The sequence below is a fragment of the Molothrus aeneus genome, chromosome 6 (genome assembly GCF_037042795.1).
Source record: "Molothrus aeneus isolate 106 chromosome 6, BPBGC_Maene_1.0, whole genome shotgun sequence".
In the NCBI taxonomy this organism is placed as follows: Eukaryota; Metazoa; Chordata; class Aves; order Passeriformes; family Icteridae; genus Molothrus; species Molothrus aeneus.
In genome coordinates, this window is record NC_089651.1 from 19,249,672 (window position 1) to 19,270,450 (window position 20,779).

The 20,779-nt window shown below is 38.9% G+C and overlaps 1 protein-coding gene across 1 annotated transcript in view; it reads right to left on the reverse strand.

Moving 5' to 3' along the window:
* Positions 1–50: 50 nt before the first annotated feature.
* Positions 51–20,779, reverse strand: part of SLC1A2 (solute carrier family 1 member 2) — an 86,192-nt gene continuing 65,463 nt past the window's right edge. Inside the window, exons 9-11 of the mRNA XM_066552972.1 lie at positions 18,371–18,505; positions 12,648–12,879; positions 51–9,171 (exon numbers count right to left, since the gene is read on the reverse strand). Of these exons, the coding sequence (XP_066409069.1) occupies positions 9,097–9,171; positions 12,648–12,879; positions 18,371–18,505 (442 nt within the window). The 3' untranslated portion in view covers positions 51–9,096. The remainder of the gene's footprint in view (positions 9,172–12,647; positions 12,880–18,370; positions 18,506–20,779) is intronic.

The window sequence follows — 20,779 nt, forward strand, 5'->3', positions numbered from 1 at the left end:
CCTAAAGCATTCCCATATTGAGCCCAGACTGAAATGAAAAGTCGCAGATGTAAGCTGTGAAAATTATGAATCAACATTTATTGATGATATGTACATAAGAGGTACAACACTTAGTGAAATATTATATTCATGACTATTTCCAGTATAGAAAGAATGTCTAGTTTGTTTTATACATGAAAGTTACAGAAATCAGTTCACTCTGTAAGAAAGCATTAAAAGCAAATTACCAACAATCCTTGTAAAGAGGAAAGGATCTGAACTACAAAAATAGAATCAGTCTACAGGGCATTCCAACTACAATATACAAGAACAGAGCCCAGGGTTGGGAGAAATTTTACCATCTGCATTTGTTAATTTCTAAACAAACTGTGCTATAGTATGCATAACTGTACAGTATGTAATTTCAAAATCTCAGGAACTTTCTGAGTGTAAAGACCAACCTTATCCCTCTTCTTTTTAATCCTTTTTACAATAGACCATCGCAAAACATTCCAGTTCATGCCTGGTCACCTTAAAGAAGGGGCAAAGGATGATGAGCAGGCAGCACAGAATACTCCAGTGTGTAATTCATCTGAAGCATCATACTGGGACTCACCAAGGATAGTTTCCATGCTTTGGGGCCTAGTTTTTATTTCTTTCTGCCCAGAGGGGATGATTCTATTTATAAGCCCCAGGTCCAGAGTATCTAGGAATGAATCAGCTTCTTGTTGCTGCAGGGTTCTATTTTCTCATAGATCTGAACCGTAGCTCTGATATCAGAAGACTTTTGCCACTGACTGTGTAGTTGATCTGTCTGTTTTTATGATGATACATACTTTTGTAAATAACAGGCCCGTAGAACAAGCACAGTAGCTTTAGAAGTATTTAATTTGGCATTTATTTTCCAATAAATGCTAATATCCCTTTTTAGCAACGAAAGAAACAGTGCCCCATTGCCCATGAGTGCATTCATCTTTCTCAGAGACTGTTCCTGCTAGGGGGATGAAGCAGAGGTTCCTACTGGGACTCCTCAGGCACTCTGGACAGAACTGGCAGCCCCTTGCTGCCTGCAGGCTTGCCCAGCCCCAGCTGTGGGACTGCACTGCTTTCCTGGTATCTGTGGTCAGGGAGGGACTGGAAGTGCCTCAGAGGGATCCTGTGATGCTGTGAGGTGACTAAGGGCTGATGATGCACAGAGCCAAAAGCAGGCCGGGCATCCAGCAGGAATGCAGCTAGATGGACTTCCCCTGATTCACTGTGCCAATTTAAGCTTCTGGTGATAAAGAGTCCAAACATTTGAAGCAAACAGGAAGAAAATAAAACAGAAACTTATCATTCCAGGTGAACATTAATTCTTTATGTCCTAACAAGTGTATTCACCAGGCAGCAAATCTATGCTGGGATCACTTTCACTCACTGCCAGGGAACTACACACATGCAGCTTCTAACACACACCATACTGGTTAGATATTGAAAACTAAAATTAACATATTTACAATGAGCTGGTTGCATACACGATTCTGAATGTTATTAAAACTGGGTACTCCATAAGAGACAGATAAAGTAGTTACTAAGCTCTGGAATCTAATCAGTCGAATGGTCAAAAAGAAACAAACCCAGATACAAATGAAAAACAAAATGTCGAACAAAATTTTAAAACACAGTAATTTTCTACTATGGCTCAACACACAGAAACCAATTAAGTTAATTTAAAGCACAGCTACACTTACTGTATACACCATTTCACTGAAATTACGTATTGATAGCTACGTTATCTACACTAAGTGCAGAGAGGCACTGGACATCATGCTTCAACAAAATGTCAAAACTGGTATCAATAAGGTTTTACAGCTATTAGTAACTCAGCACTATTCTACCTGCAATTCCTATTAAGTTAATACCTGTTACATCTGATTTAAAATACAATATAGATCAAAATACAAGGGTATATCAACACACTTCCTACATATATATCTACTAGAAACGTAGGCTCCAAAACCTCAGCAGAATAACATGGCCCCACGGATTTCTGAATAGCTGAAGAGATACCCAGTATCAGACACACTGGGACAGCAATCCTTCCTCTTCAATGTTTTCTTTGTTTTGAATTACAGTCAAAGAGCTAGTAGGCCATAGAAGATTTTTTTTTGTTTGTTATATAGTTGTTATGAATATTTATATTATTTTATTTTTATTCCTCTAGAAACAGTTCTTTATTAATTGAGTTGAAATTATTATAGCCACGACCTTAATGGCAACAGGTATTTGCCTAATGGGAAGAAATTACCAAAATGAGAAGTAACTGTCATTTGGGTTGAAAAGTATAGTGGTTATTCTCTTAAAAATACTTAAGAACACAGGAGGTATTTGTATGGATGCTACCTAGTTACATTGGTCCCATGGTGGTTCTGTTGGTCCTTTTCAAGAAGGCAAAATTAGGTGGCAAAATCCTGAACTTTTTCCACAGGCTGAACTCACACACACTGTATTGTAGCAAGATGGATGGGGCCTGACAACATATTATTTTGCCTACCCAGATTTATTTTCTATAAACTGCATTCTGAGCCAGTCAGTTATACATTAACAGGTCCTAAGGAAGAACTGCAGGATTTGGCAAAGGTAACATCAGGAAAAATTATAAAAGTGAGGGACGATTGCCCAAGACAGTCAATCTAGAAGATTGCTCAGATTATTATAGTATTGTTCCATGATGAACTGCAGCATTTAAGGACATCTTGAAATTCCTATTTGCTTCTTGCATTTTGTGCTTTGTCTATAATTCATCACCAAACATAGCACAAAAATATTTAATTGATCCTAAATGTCATAAGAAAACTGATTTTGTTCTAAGGTACAGATCACCTTTAAAGGATTATTACCCTACCTAATATGATCCCATACAAAACATTATAAGAAAATATTTGTGTGTCTGTAAATCACAGATACTAGGTAATTTAATTCAGTCTACACTGTAGTTTCCAGAGAACAAGTACAAACCCCTAAAACCTGTATTATTCTTAACTAAATCAGTGTTGAGCACACAATATTTAACACTATAAATACATATTCAACTTCTCTGATGCATTCTACAAGCAAGAGCTCATACTGGATCATAGGAAATAAGATATATTTAAGAAAGGAGCAGGATATATTGGATGGAAGTGTATGCAGTTGTCTTTAAGTAGGAAGGACAACCTGTAGTACACAAGAACTCACAAGTCCATACAAAACGCCAACATGGAAATGCTATAATCTACAATACTGACTGCAAAATCAATATGCAAGCACAGTTTGCTTACAGTCTTTGAAAAACTGTAGAAAAAATGAATGGAATAAAATGATACAAAAATTCCAGCAGACTACACTATTTATGTACAAAGCAATATACAGGTACAAGACAATCCAGGCTGTGTGATGCTGCCTATGACAGCTTCCCTTTGTGCAATGTTGTGTGCCATAGAGCATCACTAAAAACAGTTGCAGGACTCCTGAATGGTGAGCAGAAGACTAGAAGGACTGGATGATTTATCATTGATCAGCATTGGCTCTGCAGCAGGATGGAGTTAGAAATGAAAGGAGATCAAAGGTTGGGTTAAGTGAGAAACCTCACAAGTCTTCTTGTCTCCCCAAATTTTGCATTAGGCTGTTGGTTATTTCCATCCTGGACTAGTAGACACATGCTCAGTGGCTCAGTCATATGCTCTAGGCTTTTCCAATGTTTGTAACCTGGCTTTTTTGTAAGACTCCTAGTTGCAACTGCATAACCACTTTATCTGTTAGATTTGTACCAACCATTAGTGGGGAGTCACTGGGTTTCCCCTGAACAGGAGAAGATGTCTCTGGGATGGTGGGCACCTGTGAAAGACAGTTCCTTGGAATCTTGTGCCAGGGAGGCCACTCAAAAGAGAAGTAAAAGAATTACCAGGACCTGGACATCAGCAGCGGTTTGACTCATTCATAGCAGCAGATTTCCACTGAACACAAAGTATGACCAGGAGGAAAACCGAGGGAGGCACCCACCGTGGAGCCTGTAGCAGGCATTGCTGCTGGGGGCTTCCCCAGGAGTCCTGCCTCGGCGCTGTGCGTTGTCTGGGGGGACACACAGTCTTGGTGCCCACGGGGAAGAAAGACTGATGACTTTGGAAGGAATATGCGCAAACAGATTGTTTCAGGAAAATCACGAGCAAGAACACGACGTTTTCAAAAACAGCATGGCAAAGCTGAACAAGTAATTTACAGCTCAACTGCCTTCTTTGACACTTCACTACTGTAAATCCTTTGTTCGTTCTTTTTACTACTTGAAACTACACTCTCTATACCATTCTTTAGGCAAAGGAAACTGGGTAAATATTTTCCTTTCAAAGTCACCAATATTATTGGAGAGAAGAAAATAACTCATCTTTCCAAGAATGCTTTCTGCTGGGAACAGGTGCTTCTACATAATCTTATATGGTGAATTATAGCTGAGGTGAACTGTCTCAAGGGACTACACACCTATCATAATGGCTAATATGAAAAATATCTTAATTGTGGCCTTAAAGTCACAGTAATAAAATCAAGATAGTCTTCAGGCTCATAACAGAATAATATTACAGTACATATTTATAAAGTGCCCTTATTTATCCTTCTGTAAATTAATTCAAATGCAGCAATAAAAAGAGCTGAATGGAAATTAAAGAGATGAGAAACAGTTACACCCTTATGTGTCCACAAAAGGATTCTTCTGAGCCCAGTACTAAAGCTCAGAGCCTTTTTAAAGATAGAAAGAGAAATGAATGTTAGAGGGGAGGTTTATTATTGCCTATAGTTTTGGGGATTTGTGCAACTGCTTCTGTGTTGCTACAACAAGGCTGCAATAACACAAATGAAGGCAAGGAAGCAAAGAAAATCGAGGCAAGTCACCAGAATAAATTTGTTCACATGCTGATGCCTCAGCTTCTCAGATTAACAGTCTACTCTTCTGCATGTCTACTGCCAGAAAACTAGTGGCCCTGGGAGTGATGGAAAACAAATTAGAAATCTACATTACTCCTACTTTTAAAAGTGGCATAAAGTCTAGAATTCCATGTGCTTTGGGAAAGAAATGGAGATCATCTATATCTCAGAAAAAACAAGGGAAAAATCTGTAATGAGAGTGATCCTTATTTTTGTGCTGAGTTTAAATTCAGTGCTGGACTTGTAGCACTGAAACAATTAGGTATAAAAGAAGTATCTTGGCAGAAATCTTTTCCATGTGAGAATCGACTCCATTATAAATAGCAGACAAAGACTATTCCCTAGGATGAGATTGTGAAATGTCTTATAACTTAACAGAGTCAGGAAGAGACTTGACTTTTCCTGGAACATTGTGACTCCCACGGATTTCAGTGGGGCTTTCACGTAGTCAAAGCATTGTAGGCACGGTTTTTACTACTGCAAACATGTTTTCAAAGACATAATGAGTTTCTCACCAATTCAAATGGAAAAACCACATTTTTTAATAGGGACCAAGTGGCTTTTGCCCTACATGTTTGAAGAATCTTTGTGTCTAAGACCCACACACATTTCTTAAAAGGCTGGTGCAGACATTGTTTTCCAAGGGAAGCAATGAAGAAACAATTTAAGTGGCAAAGTGCTCCACCTCTTCTGCAGTTCTAACACAGCCTGCTTTACTTTCAGTGAACAGATACTATGAGAACACTGACCCAGCTTCAGCAGCAAATGCATGAAGCAAATGTGCAAGCATGCATGTAATTTTGTATGCAATGAACTGAGTCTTTGCCTGGTCTAGACTTTTCCATGTGCCAGTGTGCTGCCAGCAATCTAAAGGCCAAAGGATATCACAGTTGCACAGACAAAGGTAGAGGGAACTGACAGAGCAGCAGAAAACAATGTTAATATAAACTATACAGAAGCCAAATGACTTTTCACTGAGCTTTTTCTTTAACTTTGCCACCCCAGCGCTGTGAGCAGATACAAAGAATTTGCCAGATGCAAATTAATGCATAGAGACTCCTAGTGAAAGTAAAAGGAGGCTGGCCAGTAACCAGCACTGCCTGCTGAAACGTGAACCTTGGATTAGCTGAAGTGGATGGTCCCTGGGTTATTTTCTGTTTATTTAGTTAAGTAGCAACCCGGCCTCGTGGAATGAGCAAATCGAGAAATGAAAGCCAAGAGTGAGTTACATTTTCCCACATAAACGGAAAGCTTTTTGATGATTTAATACAGTGCTGCACTGGAGTAACACTATATTAAATATTCAGTCAGGCTACAAGCAGAGGAATATACGAAACCCAACATTTCTCCTTCTCCCACATCCACATTTAAATAGAGAAATACTGTCATAATTATATTTTGAAAAATCCCTGAGTTACTGTATCTACAGAATTACCACTTTAAAATCACAGTCTGCTATTCTAATCCTATCAAAAGATCCAAATTTATCCTCCCATTTGTGGGTGGGGTTTCTCTAGCACTGCATTCCTTCCTTCCCTAGTCTCCATCCAAAGAAGCACTCTTCAAAGGGCATTACATCCCAAGTGGATAACTGTAAGCATTTTCTAAGTGTTTCTCAATATGTAATTTTGTGGTGCTGCCTGGCCACATGTTGCTGACATTCCTGTTTGTTTCCAACTGCTGAACAGTTTCAAATGACAGCTAAAAGTGTATGGACCAATTTTCTAAAGCTACTTTCAATGCAAGCAATCAGTGTGGCTGCTCCTAAGAAACTGCTGTGGTGAAGAGGACAAAAACTCATCTATTCATGGGTGAGCTGTGCCATGAAACAGCTCAAGAATGCTGGATATAAATTGGGGTAAATGCTGTGTGTTCATTCTTGGATATAACTGCCCCCCAAGAGACAGCAAATTTCTCTTGATGAAAGCCAGCACCCTCAGAGTAGGGAACATTTTACAGTACCTACACACCATCCCAGGCACATTTCTGGCCCATAACCCAGGGAATGCTACTTGGGAAGCAATAGCTAGACAGAGGTTAGCTCTGGATATGCTAATAGCAATGATTGAAGAAAAGAGAATACAACCTGCCTGCTACTTCTCTGAGAAATCTACAATTCCATCCTTCACAAAAAAAAATAAAAATTAAATCCTCAAGATCCTTCAGGAAGCCTTTGGGAAAGGCCTCCCCCTCTAAAACATGTTAGAGGCCTACAGAATTCACAGTGGTTCAATATTGGTTAAATTGTATAGGCCATTTTGCTTAGGATTTGCTTGGCCATGGCATTCAAGTGATGAAAAAAATACAGTGGTAAGAAAAATATTTCATGATAAATGCTTAAATGAGGGATACTCTGACAGTGGATTTAATCTTGCACATCATTAATGATGCAAGTACCCTAGGCTGGCTTAGGTCCATGTGCAGTTTCAGAGATATTTATATGAATGCAGATGAACAAAAGCAGATTATATTTTTACTTTAATAGCTTCTACAGAGCCAAATAAAACTCTACAGTTAAACACATTATTCTCCTTTAAACCCATGGCTGGTCTGAGCATAGACACTAAATGGCCTATTTCCACAAATGTTTGAACTCTGTTTCTTGCCATTTTTAAGTTCACCATATGCTCATATTATGATTCATTCTGAAAACTTCTGAGAGCTCCCCCCAAAATTGCACAAAGCTTGTTCTGTAAGAAGAACCTTCCAAGACCATGTGGCTCAGCTTTGCTATGGAACATTGCTTACAGTATAATGGTATTCACCAGTATCTTAAAATTGCTAAGTATTAACAAGCACCTTTAAAAAATTTCACAAGGTGTTTATTCTCACTGCAATTTCTTCTGACAGGTTGAGGCAGATATAGTATGTTGATCAAACACTGTCTCATTAATTCAGATGCCATGTGCTCGAAGAAACATTTCTCTGACATTAGGGAGTTATATACTTATAACTTTGCAAAAGAGACAGAGATGTAATTCAACATACTGGCCTAAATCCTGAAATTCTGGTTTCATTTTCATTCAGTCCTAACCCTGGACAAATTCTCTTAACTTTATATGGAATTTGGTTTAGCAATGAATTCAGGATTTAGCCACTCTATGAAACATGATGTACTTGAAAGATGGCTTTTACTTCATAGCAAATGCTGCTGATGATCATATTCAAAAATTCTGTAAGAGTAATGGATTCAGAACGTGTTTGCAGCTCATTATCAAGTACCCAATCATGACATCCATAATCAATCTTAGTAGTACCTTACTTCCCATGCATGGGGGAAACTCCTCTGACAGCAGTGGAGCAGGGTGAATAGTACGGTACCACCTACTTTGATTAAAAATGGCACAACTGAGCCCATGGTTTTCTGTATTTTGCACATCAGCCATAGATTTTAGTGAAGGAACTACCATCCCTGTAATTATACTACCTTGTATTGTATGGTGCATTGTGGTCACAAAGCAGCACAGCCCCAGCATAAAAGAAAGGCTGCACCTGCCCTGGACATCTGATAAAAACACAGCACATGCACATACAAATTGAAGGTCTTCTCTTGATGCTAAGTTTTAGTTGTACTGATCTAACAAAATGTCTGGGACAATTTATTGACTCCTATGCATTAATCCTGCCCCCAGATCTAAGCTCAGTTTAAAGTACAACTAGGCACAAAAGTACAGTGCTTGTTATTATCAAAACAAATGGAAATCTTCAGGGATGTTTTCAAAAGGGATTTTAGCCATACAGTGATAAACAGATCAGGTATGCCACAAGAGTCACCAAAACACTTGAAGGCTTACGTGGTGTTATGTTTCTCTTGTATCTGTGACCCTGAGTCCCTGTAGTGAACTGTACTGGCACTTTGATCTTCCCATTTTGCAGCATTTACATTCTCTGTGTCTTGAATGAAAGGGGAAGTGGGTGAGAGCTCATTGCACTGCATGGAGCATTCTCCAGGTGCATCATCCAAACAGTAACACAAGGGAGACAGATGGCTATGGATCATTGCTTGGCAAAGACACTACAATGACTTGATGAGATCTTTGCTAAGTTTCAGTTACAAAATTAAGCAGAAACTGTAGATGTTAAATAAGAAAAAAAAAAAAAGAGAAATCTTCTTAATCATGGTATCTTCTGCAACAAGATAGCTTCAGGACTTATTAAGGATGCAGCTAGGAATCTCTTCACTTAGTTTTCCCGTTTCCAAGGCTCTTCTTCAACAACATTGAAGTCTGCAGATTTGCCATTGGTTGCCAGTGTTACCTGCAAGTAATTATCATCAACAAGCAACTTAAAGGCCAAGGCATTTTGACAAGAAAAGTAGTGAGTTTTATATGGAAGATTATGATATTTACAGGAATTACATACACTGTTACTTATTATATAAGTAAAATGTATTTATTCAGAATTCACAACACTCCCAAATAGTGAGACTCCTGTTCATTTATTTATTATAATGACTAGAAAACATCGGTAGTAGAAAAATATTCCACATTTTCTTAACCTTTACTACAGTTTTGGTTTTTTTAAATCAATATGTCAGATTCTACTCCTTATATCTCTTGTACATTTCTCTGGGTAATGTCAAAAACAGATTTTTATTTTTTTTTAGTGTAGAAAATAGTGTGAAATTTTCAGTGGAATTTTTTTCAGTGGAATTCCTTAGCAAAGCTGCATACCTGATGCAACATGAAAAATATGCAAGGCCAGAATAATCATAGATGTGTATCTATACAAACTCACCTACAATTACACCGCCTTTAAAGGAATGGAAGAAAAGACATGTTGTGAAAGTATTGCTCATCATACCACTGTAACAATGTAGTGAATGATTTTGACTACAGTCCAATTAAAAATTCATAGTAATGCTAACCTGGTCTCACATGATGTACAGCAAAACCTCACTCTTTCCTGTAAAGATATATGCTGGAATTTTTAGGTTCTAAGTATGGTAAAAGACCTATAGAGATCTACCAACTCACAGTGAACACTGGATAATGTGTTCCATTCCAGAGACCAGTATAAATGAACCCATGTTTTAAGAAAAAAACCTCCAGCCAAATGACTTTAAAAAATCAAAAAGGTAAAATGTCAATTTAACGTTACAAAATTGATGTAGATCTTGATAAAGTGAGAGAATCTTCATTTAATTCTAAATGGATGGCTTACTTTTTCCTAACTTACCTTGTAAGTTAACATCCTCAGCTTCAAATGAAAACTTAAAGACAGAGCTGAAATTCCCCATGCTGGATAAACAGGATGCATGGAAGCATTGGGACATGGAAACATGACAAAATGCACTGATTTTTGAAACAAAGTCAAGCTTTTTCTTAGATAATTGGAAGGGGAAAACATGCAAGTACAGGAATGAACAGCTTATTCAGAAATGAAAATCACACAGAGTCACGTGAAATATGATAATAAAAAAAATACAAAAATATCATGCAATAACAACCACTCTAACCCCATACAAAGGTAAACTACTTATTAATTATGTACACTGACCATGCAAAATTATAAACTACTAGTGTTATACATGGAATATATTACAGAAAATAAATAGAAAGGGCATGCTAGTAGATTAGCTTTTCCATATCCTGACCAGAGTTGCAGTAAGCTTTTCAACCCACCAGTGCATTGGACAGGATGAAGAGATGGCTTTTCAAATTTAACAGCTGGCTATTTCAAAACCCCAGATCCTACTCTCTGTTGCCTTTGCAAGTCTAACACTTGGGAGTTGTAGACCACTTCAACATGATCCAAATGCTTTGCAAGTGCCAGCATATATTCATAGCTCATCAATTAGGTCACAACAACACATCCTTTTGGCAGCTTGCAGACAGAAAAGAGAAGTGACCTGCTCAAAGTCAGTCTTGTGCTCAATCCAGTAAAGCCTGGCTCTTTTCATGAGACTGATACTGTAAGCAGAGCAAACCTAAAACAATTAAAAAGAACAAACATTTCTAGCTCATAAATCATTGGTCCCAAACTTGAATTAAAGGGCGTGCTTAGGATGACATACAACACCATTAATCCATGGTTTTAAGGAAATCTGTTGCCTCAGTTGAGGGAAATGATATGTGAAACTGAAGGAGAAAAAAAAGTGCAGCAAGTACTGATTTCAGCAACAGGCTACTACTTTTTAACTTGACTTGGATTTACGGGCAAATCTGAGAAACTGGGAGCAGACAAAACTATCAGTATTCAGTTCCATAAACATAATCTTAAACCAAGAATTGTCTATTTAACTTAAAAACACTTTTGAAAAAATTCTAAAAGAAGTTATCCAAAAAGTGTGTGCGTGCACATGCTCTTTATCTTTCTTTCCAGCGAGTTTCCTTTTTTCTTCAAATTTTAATCTCTTGTGTCCTTGCCTTTTTTGAGAAATATAAATTAATGACAATTCAATTTTGTGTAAGCCTGTATTCTCTTTCCACTTCAGATCTTATTTTTTAAATTTTCCAAATGGAAAAAGAGTGGGTCTGAAGAGAAAGGGTAGAGCCATGTCAGAAAAAAAGTATGATTTAAAAAAAAATCACTTTTTTGAAACCTTGGAAAATTCAGGGAAAAATTAAAGATAGGATGAATGTTGTTTGGTTGTTTTCCTGAATTCAATATTAATTTTTCCCCTGAAAATTCAGGTTTGGCCTGCATTCTCAGGAAGTAAGCATTAGGAAAAAAAGAAATCATTCTAAACATTATCAGCCAGGCTAGAGACAATTGAAAATGACAGTAGAGGATTATATTTCCAATAGAAATGGTGATCTGCTAATGAACTTAGTGCAGTCATTCACAGCTAGATACTGGCTCAGTTGTGGCAACTGGAAGGTACAAGAGAATCTGTTTGGATAAATGGCTAAGGTAGGTTGATTGGCAAATCCACTGTCTCAAAGACAGTGCACAGCATCAGACTGGAGCATTAATCAGTGCAAAAAAAAAAAAAGACTATGAAATTAGAAAAAAAAGACTATGAAATGAGAAGTTCCACCTTGTTTCACTTTCTTTTCTCCTCCTTTCCAAAAGCTCTCTCTGGATTTTAAACAGCTCCATCCCAGTGGTGGGTTCTTAGTGAACTTTTAACCACTAACCTCCTGAGCTATCTTCACATTCAACTGGTGGGGTTGCTCAAGCTCACTTCACTCTGATCAAGACATCATTATTAGTATTAATATTGCATGTTAGTTACAGCGAGGTTACAGAGGAGAGAGAGTGTTTGTGCCTTAGTGCCTGGGGAAGGAACGCTGATAGAAGAGAAGCAGAAGCATGCTGTGTGAGTGCAGGAGCATTCTCGTGCTAAAGCGCATTCAACGTGTCGACCTCTGAACAGCATATCATGAAGGCAGTCAGCAAGTGACAACACCTGCATCTGAATTGCAGCCATCCTTCATTTGGGTTGGCAATTAAGTTCTCTGTTGCCACAGAAAATTAAGTAAATGTCCATAGAAGGTGATGCCATATTCTCTGTGTCTTGGCATATTCCATAATACGCTGCATCTTGCCTTTTGATATGTAAACAAAGTACATGATTTTTTCCCATCAAATGACAAGTTTTAAGAAGAGTGCAAAAAACCATCTTTTGAACTGCTCAAACACATTCAAAATGTCTGGGGTTCATGGACCTTGTTGTCACATTGTTATTTGCAGAACGATTTGAAAAATACATGCAGGTTAAAAAATAAGATAAAATAAAGCATGCAGTACTATATACATGTCTCAATATCCATAAATGTGAAAGGTACCTTGCACTCATCTACCATGACTGAGTTGTGAGCTGCAAAAACACATTGGTTTGAGTTGTTTTCCCTATGATTTTTCATGTCGTCATAGATTGACTGAGTCTTGGTCATTTCAATGTCTTCATGCCCTTTATGATGGGAATCAATGGTGTCAAGTTCTGCCTTGGAAAGGTGGTAGACAATGCCAGCACCAAAAGAATCCCCCACTACATTGACTGACGTTCGCATCCGGTCCCTACAAAAGAAGGAAAAGGCAGAGGCTGAATGGCAAGAGAGGGAGAAAAAGTAGGGCGTGGCAGCCCTCTTTATGGTACAGTTACTGCATTTGTTTCAGGAAGCTTAAGGTATCTTTTTAACAGAGAGATGGGAGCTTTCAAGGGAAATGGGAGACGTTTGCTTTCCCAAGGGACTGTTCAAACTCCTATGTCCCAGCTGCCTATTCTCATGGAATATGGCAAAGAATGTATGAATGCATGCTAGGTCACAGCCAAACTGCAGAGATGTGCTTTACTGAGATTCCCCATGCCTTCTTCTGGAGCTGGAGGTTTCAATATCAGGGTGCCAGGCTCACACCCCTGGCTTTGTTTAATCTGAATTTATCAGAGCACTGAACTTAATGCAGCCAGAGAAAGGATTTTGGTTCTGATGAGCTGTTCTCCTTTCTAGTTTGAATTAACAAAAGGCCTCTCCCTTTCCTCTCAGTGAGCAAATTATGGGGAACAAAAACGCCTGAAATATCTCCATAATGCTTAGGCTATTGAAGCTCCTCTCCTGGTACCATCTTTACAGATGGCCATCTGTTGGTGTGGCAGCATGCCCACTCACACTACGTGTGCCAGAGCTTGGCATATGAGCAACCCAAATATAGGTCATGGCCTACAAAATTATGAGCCTGTGACAGCATTTCACTAACGAGTGCCCCTTGTTGTAGGAGGGTGCCAACAGAGGCTAACATGCTTCATTACAAAGAAATATGTTTGTTGGCACTTTCTGGACAGGATGCCATTAAACAGACATGCTGCCTTTCTCCTGTCTTTAGTGTGTCTCTATCTGACAACAGTCAAGTCACAGTTGTGGATTTTCCCTGACTTCAGAATTCTGCCCCAAACCTGACCAAAGTTCTGCAAAAATGGGAGCTGAGTCCTGATGTCTTTCCTGATGCAGGAAAAAAAAAAACATTTACAATCTCATTTGCCTCTTCATATCTGCACTAAACATAAAACTCCTAAAAACCTTCTGACCAAGGGCTGCAAATTAAACCGACTGAAAGCAGCCAAGTCTAGCTCTGCCAAATAGGTCAGAGAAGTGATTACACTGATTAATTCTCAGAAGTATATTTATGAAGATTCATTTACACAAAATGGCCAGGTTGAACAGTTTTTTGCCAAGTGACAAAAGCTAGCATATAAGACCTCATTTCCCAAGACAGTGATTAATTTCAAAACAACCTTTCTAGTATTTCTAGTAATAGATTTGTGTGACATCTCCTTTTGCTGTGGAACACCAAGAAGAAAACATCTAAATATATAATGTTTCAACTGGTAAACATTCATTATTCATCCTTATTCATGACCATATCAAATTTTGAGCACCTTTTAACATCTTTGCTCTACACATCAGTAAATCTTCCTTTCTCAGTTGTGGAATTACAGTCCCATTCAAGTTTCTCCTCTCCCTCTCAACATTATCATGCTTGCATATTTACAGACTTTGGGGTGTAATATCTTTGCTGAAGCAGTTAATTTTCTGGTTTTTGGCTTCAAAAGAACACCCAGAAGGGGAAAATCCCTACAGTAATTCCCTCGAGAAACAAACCAATAACCTATAGGAGGAAAACATCCTTCCAGTTTTGCTTCATGCAAATTAAATGCTTTATACTGTTCTCATCCAATGCCTGTGAAAATACCTATTTTAAACCTGGTCAGAGTAGTAGAATAGGAAAATAAGACTTTCTGGTGTGATTTTTAATTAAGACCATTAAATACACTGAACCTGGCAATACAACTCTACAAAAAGAACACCTACTTAATTTTTTTGCATGAGTGGTGTTAAATTTGGAAAGGATTCACTGATGCCAGATGACAGAGGGATAGTATAGCATGCCAAAAAAACCAAGGTGGAGAGAATACATAAATATAATTGAGGCAGAATTCAAATTCTGGAAGGGTCATTTGAGGAGATGCTCCAGCTCATGCACACGTACTACTAGCTGAGAGATAAAGCAATACAAACTGCACACTGATGCACAAAGTGTTACACTGCGCGATCTGAAGGAAACAAGGAAGTTCCTTTCCACAGAAACAGCAAAGTCTCAGCTGTCAGAAATCAACAGCAAAGTGCCACTGACCTCTTTTGGGACCAAGAACACCCTATGAAGAACACAGACAATTGCACTTACTCTTTTGTTAAAGCCATCCAACCAATTAACCATCCTAGGCAAGTGGGATGATGTAAACAAAACAAATATAGGAAAGTTGCAGTCTAGACCCTGTTCATTAAATCCAGACTTCACCTGGGTCTGAATATTCTGACTCTGATCTAAGCCAGTTCTTAAGCAACTGAAGATTGCTTAAGCCTTGGCTTAGATCAGAGTCAGAATATTCAGACCCAGAGTTAGAACTGAAGCAATCTTTTTCTGAGTTACTGAATGAAGGTTTAAATACTGGATCAGCTGCCCAAGCTTATTTTCCCTAATTCCTCTCTCTTTGCTGCAAAATACCACTAATCTGGTAACACTGATATTTGCTAAGCTTGTCGGCTCACATCTGGAGAGTACCCAGTTTGTGGCTCAAGCAAAATAAGCTCATTTTATTCCATCTGTTGGCATATATTTCCTGTCCTGTTAAATGTCACTGCTGTGTTGTTCTTGCTTTTAAACCGTAATAGAGACTGTAAGAGTTGTGAAATCCTGGGAAACTTGCCTGGTTGAAAGAGCTAACACTGGCTATGCATGCATGGGAGGTAGAAAAATGGAACAACCCAATAGATACTGGAGAGGCTTGAGAAAAAAATCAATATGGAAACCTTTCAGCTCCAATTTGAAGGAGAGAGTGTCAAGTTTAAGTATTTGACATAAAGTGATCTTTGTGTAACACAATGACCAAATCATGCAAAACTGGTTTTGGTAAGACCACAATTTCAGATGGTGGTAGCACTGTAAAATCAGCTGATGTTCTGATATTTGCTTTTATCCAAAATAATGAAAAATTCATAGAGTAGAATATTTTTTTTAAACCTTTTTTATCTGAAATTGAAATGTTATTGAAGGGATGTTCCAAGTATTTGTACATGGCTGGTTGCATTTACTCATGGGTCCCAGAAAACTGGCTGGAATTGGGTCTTAAATATTTTATTAACTTTCTCTTCTACATTCTGTTAGAAATACTGTTGTAACATTATTCAATATTTGTAGGTAAATAAAATGTGTTTTTACATTTCATTTCAAATATTCTTTAGGTGTGGTTTGTGTGTGCAAAAGCTTGCTCAGAATTTGGCCTGTGTGCAAAAGCTTGCTCAGAATTTGGCCTGTGTGCCTTTTCTTAATATAGCAATATCAGCAGCATCATTTTTCATAGTTCATTAGATCATTATGGCTACCACAACACAGCCACTGGAAGATGGAAAATGAAGCTATCAGTTGCTGAACATAGATTAATAAGTACAGTGGCATGACATAGAGCTTTTCACCTCTTCTTTTATCTCTTTTTCTTTTACCTCTCAGTTCTGGATCACGCTGCACTGGCACTGCTGATCAGAAGGCCATGAGGATCCAAACGCAACCATTTGAGCTGAAAGTTCTCTTGCCTTCCATTTATTTTGGAAAGACATCTTGAAGTAGTTCTTTCAGAATTCCTATCCCTACATTCATCATGGCTACAGCTGCACAGTACAGAAGTTTTTATTTCTTAAGCAAGGTTGGATTAACCAGTTGGGACAATGATGCTGAAATGCAACACCCACTAGTGGATCAGAACTGCTGATAAACTTACAGCTCTAAGGCTTGCCAGAGTTGGCAGAGCTTCTCAATCCACATGAATATTTTAAAAATACATTTCTCTAAAAAACCAAGCAAACCACAGACCTCTTTTGCACATCCTCCTACCAGCTCCAGAAACCTACCTATTTGCCTTACTTGGAGAGCGAAGAAAACCAGATATTTAAAGTATATTTTTATATGTTTTTTCTCACCTTCTTCCAGCTGCAGATTCCTGTACCACTTTCCTGTTTTCAACTATGACATCATAAATATAATAAATCCACTGAATATCACATCTTTCCCTATGCCTGCTATATCTTCTCATTTCACCATTCTCCATCATGATATCATGAGATTCAGTTATATATAAATAATCTAAGTCAAGTTTTCCCTTTTCCTCCTCAAGCTGTAAATTCCTTTTTCTTTCTTCCCTGAAGCAGAAATCAGAGCTGCATGTTATTCTTCAAAATTCTTAGTGACAGATAGACCATGCCAGTAGACCCAAAATACATGCCAGAGGATTGATTTAGTTTCTTCAATTCTTCTCAATAAGCCAAGAGATAATGACAGAAAATTAAACTTCTATTTTATCCGCATATGTACATTCTCAAGGCTGCTATTTCTCCTTGCATAATTTTAGTTGTATATCTGGAACTGAAAGTTACCAGAAGCAGGCAGCTGAGGCTGCTAGTGTAGGAGAAAACACATAAATAGTACAGTTACATTTATGTCTCCCTTTCTGGGCACCACAGCTGGAACAACAAAAACAAATGTCTTTACTACTTCAAAGGATATTATGGGAGAGCTGGCTGTTGGCCAGAATAAACCAGAATATACTGTGCTGCAGCAGTACAGGACAATACAACAATACTGGCCTCTCTAGAGGCCAGTACAACTTAAGGGCTACTAAGTCTCTCAGCTCTGCCCAGATGACAGGAGGATATCCCAGCTGTCAAATTATAGCAAGAGAAAGGATGTGGCCTGGCATACCCTCTGTCTGTATTTACAGCTTCTGTATTCAAGTGTTGAAGACCAGTAGCCTCAGAAACAATATGTGGGTTAGCTGTTTCTCACTAGAGGACCTGCAATGGCACTGGAGGACTTTGATCACAAGTTCTTGGAAATGAAAGCCATTCTTTTTAGTCTGAATGATCTGTCAGTAAAATGAAACTAGGGAATTTACCTTCTTTATTTCAGTTTTCATTCTTATTTGTCTTTGGTCTTTGTCTTGCCCTGGAACAGACTCTTTTTAAAGGTATTTTACTTTCTTATATACAAAAAGAAACCAACTTTTGCCCCTACAAGTATAAAACATTTGATACTACAAATGCCCACATATCTCTCTATAACCTGCTGGCAGCATCCTGATCGAACTTGCATTTTCAGCGTTCATCCTTCATTTTAGACCAGAACCTTAACAAATGGAAATACGAAAGCAAAGATTAGAAAACTGCTCTTGAGTGATGGGAAGGCATCATTAGGGAGAAGATAATACAAAAATGTGAGCTCACAAGTGTGCCAAGGAGAGCCTTGGCTCAGGGAAACTGACTTCAGGAGCTCTGTAACAGTTTGTAACACCTGAGCAGCTGCTTTCAGTGTCTCCTACTTCACTGAATAGCCCATTTCCTCCTTTGGTTTATCTGCAGAGGAGAGACTTACAGTTCTTTACGACCAATGGCTGTAAAGCACTGTGGACAAACATTACTTCACTGCCTTTTCTGCACTGAGCAGCAGCGTCAGCACAACTTACAAAAGCCAGTCAACAGCAACAAGCAAACTGATGTCCTGGGTAGGGAGACCCACAGCAGTCAGGATCAGCAGCATAGTGACGAGTCCCGCGCTGGGAATGCTGGCAGCTCCAACACTCGCAAGGGTGGCAGTCAAACTGCAAAACCAAACATCAAATGGGAGTAGCAGGAAGAGAACACGCACTTTACTTGCATACTCATGTGACCATTAGGAAGGCCATATTTTCAATGTGTTCTTCCCATAAAACACAACTATATGATAAATCAAGGTAAGTTCAGGTCATATTTTTCACGCTTGTGTTTCTCTAGAAATATTTATTAGGGGACGCCAGATCTATGGGTTTTGTTCAGAGAGTTGGAAGAGGGTTGTCTGTAAGCTTGTTATGACATTCAAAGCTGTGTTGTGGTGTTTTCTAAATCGACAAACTCATCCAGGGTTTTGAATCCTGAGTTTTGACCATCCCAACATGCCAAAGTTTGGTGACTACAGGTTGAATTTTCAGAGTGATTCATTTCTGTTTATTTATGTTACCTGAAGACTGAATTATGAGTTAAAGGCTGAGAGAAAGCAGTTATTATTAAATACAGAAGAATAAAAGTCTGGTATCCAGAACTCCCAAAATATAAGCCAGCGGTCTACCAAGCCTAGATACAAATCAGCCTAGATGAAAGAGCAAAATTCATGTGATTCTTTCATAAATCCAAACCTGTGTTTGTTTTTGCCTCATATATTTTGATGAAGATCAGTAGAGTGAATGTCTGAGCTTCAAATATTTGTAAAAATACAACACGGACCATAACAAATATCAACATCATTGGGGAGTCTTATAAAGAATGGAAAATAAATTTGTCAGAGAGCAAGTCAAGGGGAGAAAAACAGGGAAGAGGAGAGGGAGAGGAGGAGGGTAAATAAAAAGGAAAGCAGGTGAGAGGGACAAATTTGATTTTTGTTTTTGCCTGGTTTATACTATACATGAGGTGAAAAACTCCTACAGGGGCTGTACACCTGCTGAGAGCCCTAACGCATGCCAGGTGTTAGGGAGGCAGAAAATGGAGGGATGCTCTGTCTCTGGGGGCACTTCATCTGGCAGCCAGTCAGGGCAGAGCAAAGTTCCACAACTGGGCTGCCCAGGAATAAATGCTGGGAAATGGGGCTGTGGGAGGCACCTTAGCTCCTGAAAGCAAGAACTGTGCCACAGCAGGTACCATTTCCTTTGGGCTTCCAGGAGGGACCGGGAGCTCACCCCACCGCTGGTACCCAACAAATCTGAAAGTGTGTGGGAGGGGCTCACAGCTGGTCTGTGAGTCAGAAAGGGTTAGTGAAAGAGAAGGAGCTGATAAGAGCTGCCTTTGCTCCTGAAAGGAGCTTTATCAAGGCCATCAGCATGGAAAGGAGGGAGAGAGAGAGAGATAAACAAACGAGGGGCAGGCTGCCTTGCTCCAATGAATATTATGTTGATTTACTTTGGCCAATGAATAAGTATAAACTTTGTGAAAGAGTATAAAAAGACAGCATGCTGTAAAATAAATATAGAGAAGCCTTCTTAATTACAGTGGGTTCTTCACTTTGTTATGTCTGTCTCGACAAGGACAAAAGTGCTTCCAATACAGAAGGAGGGGAGAACAGACTCTGCAGGAAATGCTTGCCCATTAGCCCCAGAACTCATCTGTGAGGATGTTAGCCTGATTTAGAGCTGCCAGATGCCGTCTGGCTGGGTCTGACCTAGGCTGCAGTGTGTTTGTCAGGTGTCTGGGTTAGAGTGCAGGCTGGCTCACTAAACACCCAGATAGGTCCAGCAGATGTGCAGGCAGGATGCTCTGCTCTGCTGTCAGGCTTTGCACACGATGCAAGATCCTCAGGCACTTCCAGCCTAAATTGGTAAGGGATTCCTTCCAAACTCTGTAGCAAATGCTCCTGCCTGCCTTCCCACAGCAGCGCTAACAGACCTGGAGGGGAATGAAGCTAGCAGAATTCACAACTAAACAGAACCTGTCTTAGCTACCAAGATCACCGTTTCCCAAAGAACACAGAAAATTAGAGGAATTAAATTACCAGTATGGAGTAACTAAGGCTGGTCAAAGGCTAATTAAATCTTTATGAGGTTATGTCTGGGTCATTTGAATATTGTCAGCATCACAAAGTGCATATTCCAGAAAAAACCTAATAATCTTCCCTTCATTTGTATTGTAATCTCAAGAGATAGCTCTTGTCATATTGCTGTAGCAGAAATGCATGAAGAGGGAAAGCAGTGGTTTTACAAATCAACCAAAGTTGCTCCCTGCTTTGTAAATGTCAGTCGCAAAGCTGGATACACCAGCCTTGATACGGTGAGATCAGGAGGAGCCAATTGCTCAATCCCTCAGAGAAAGAGAAGATGAGTAACTCAGGTTCAAGCCTACCAAATCTCCTG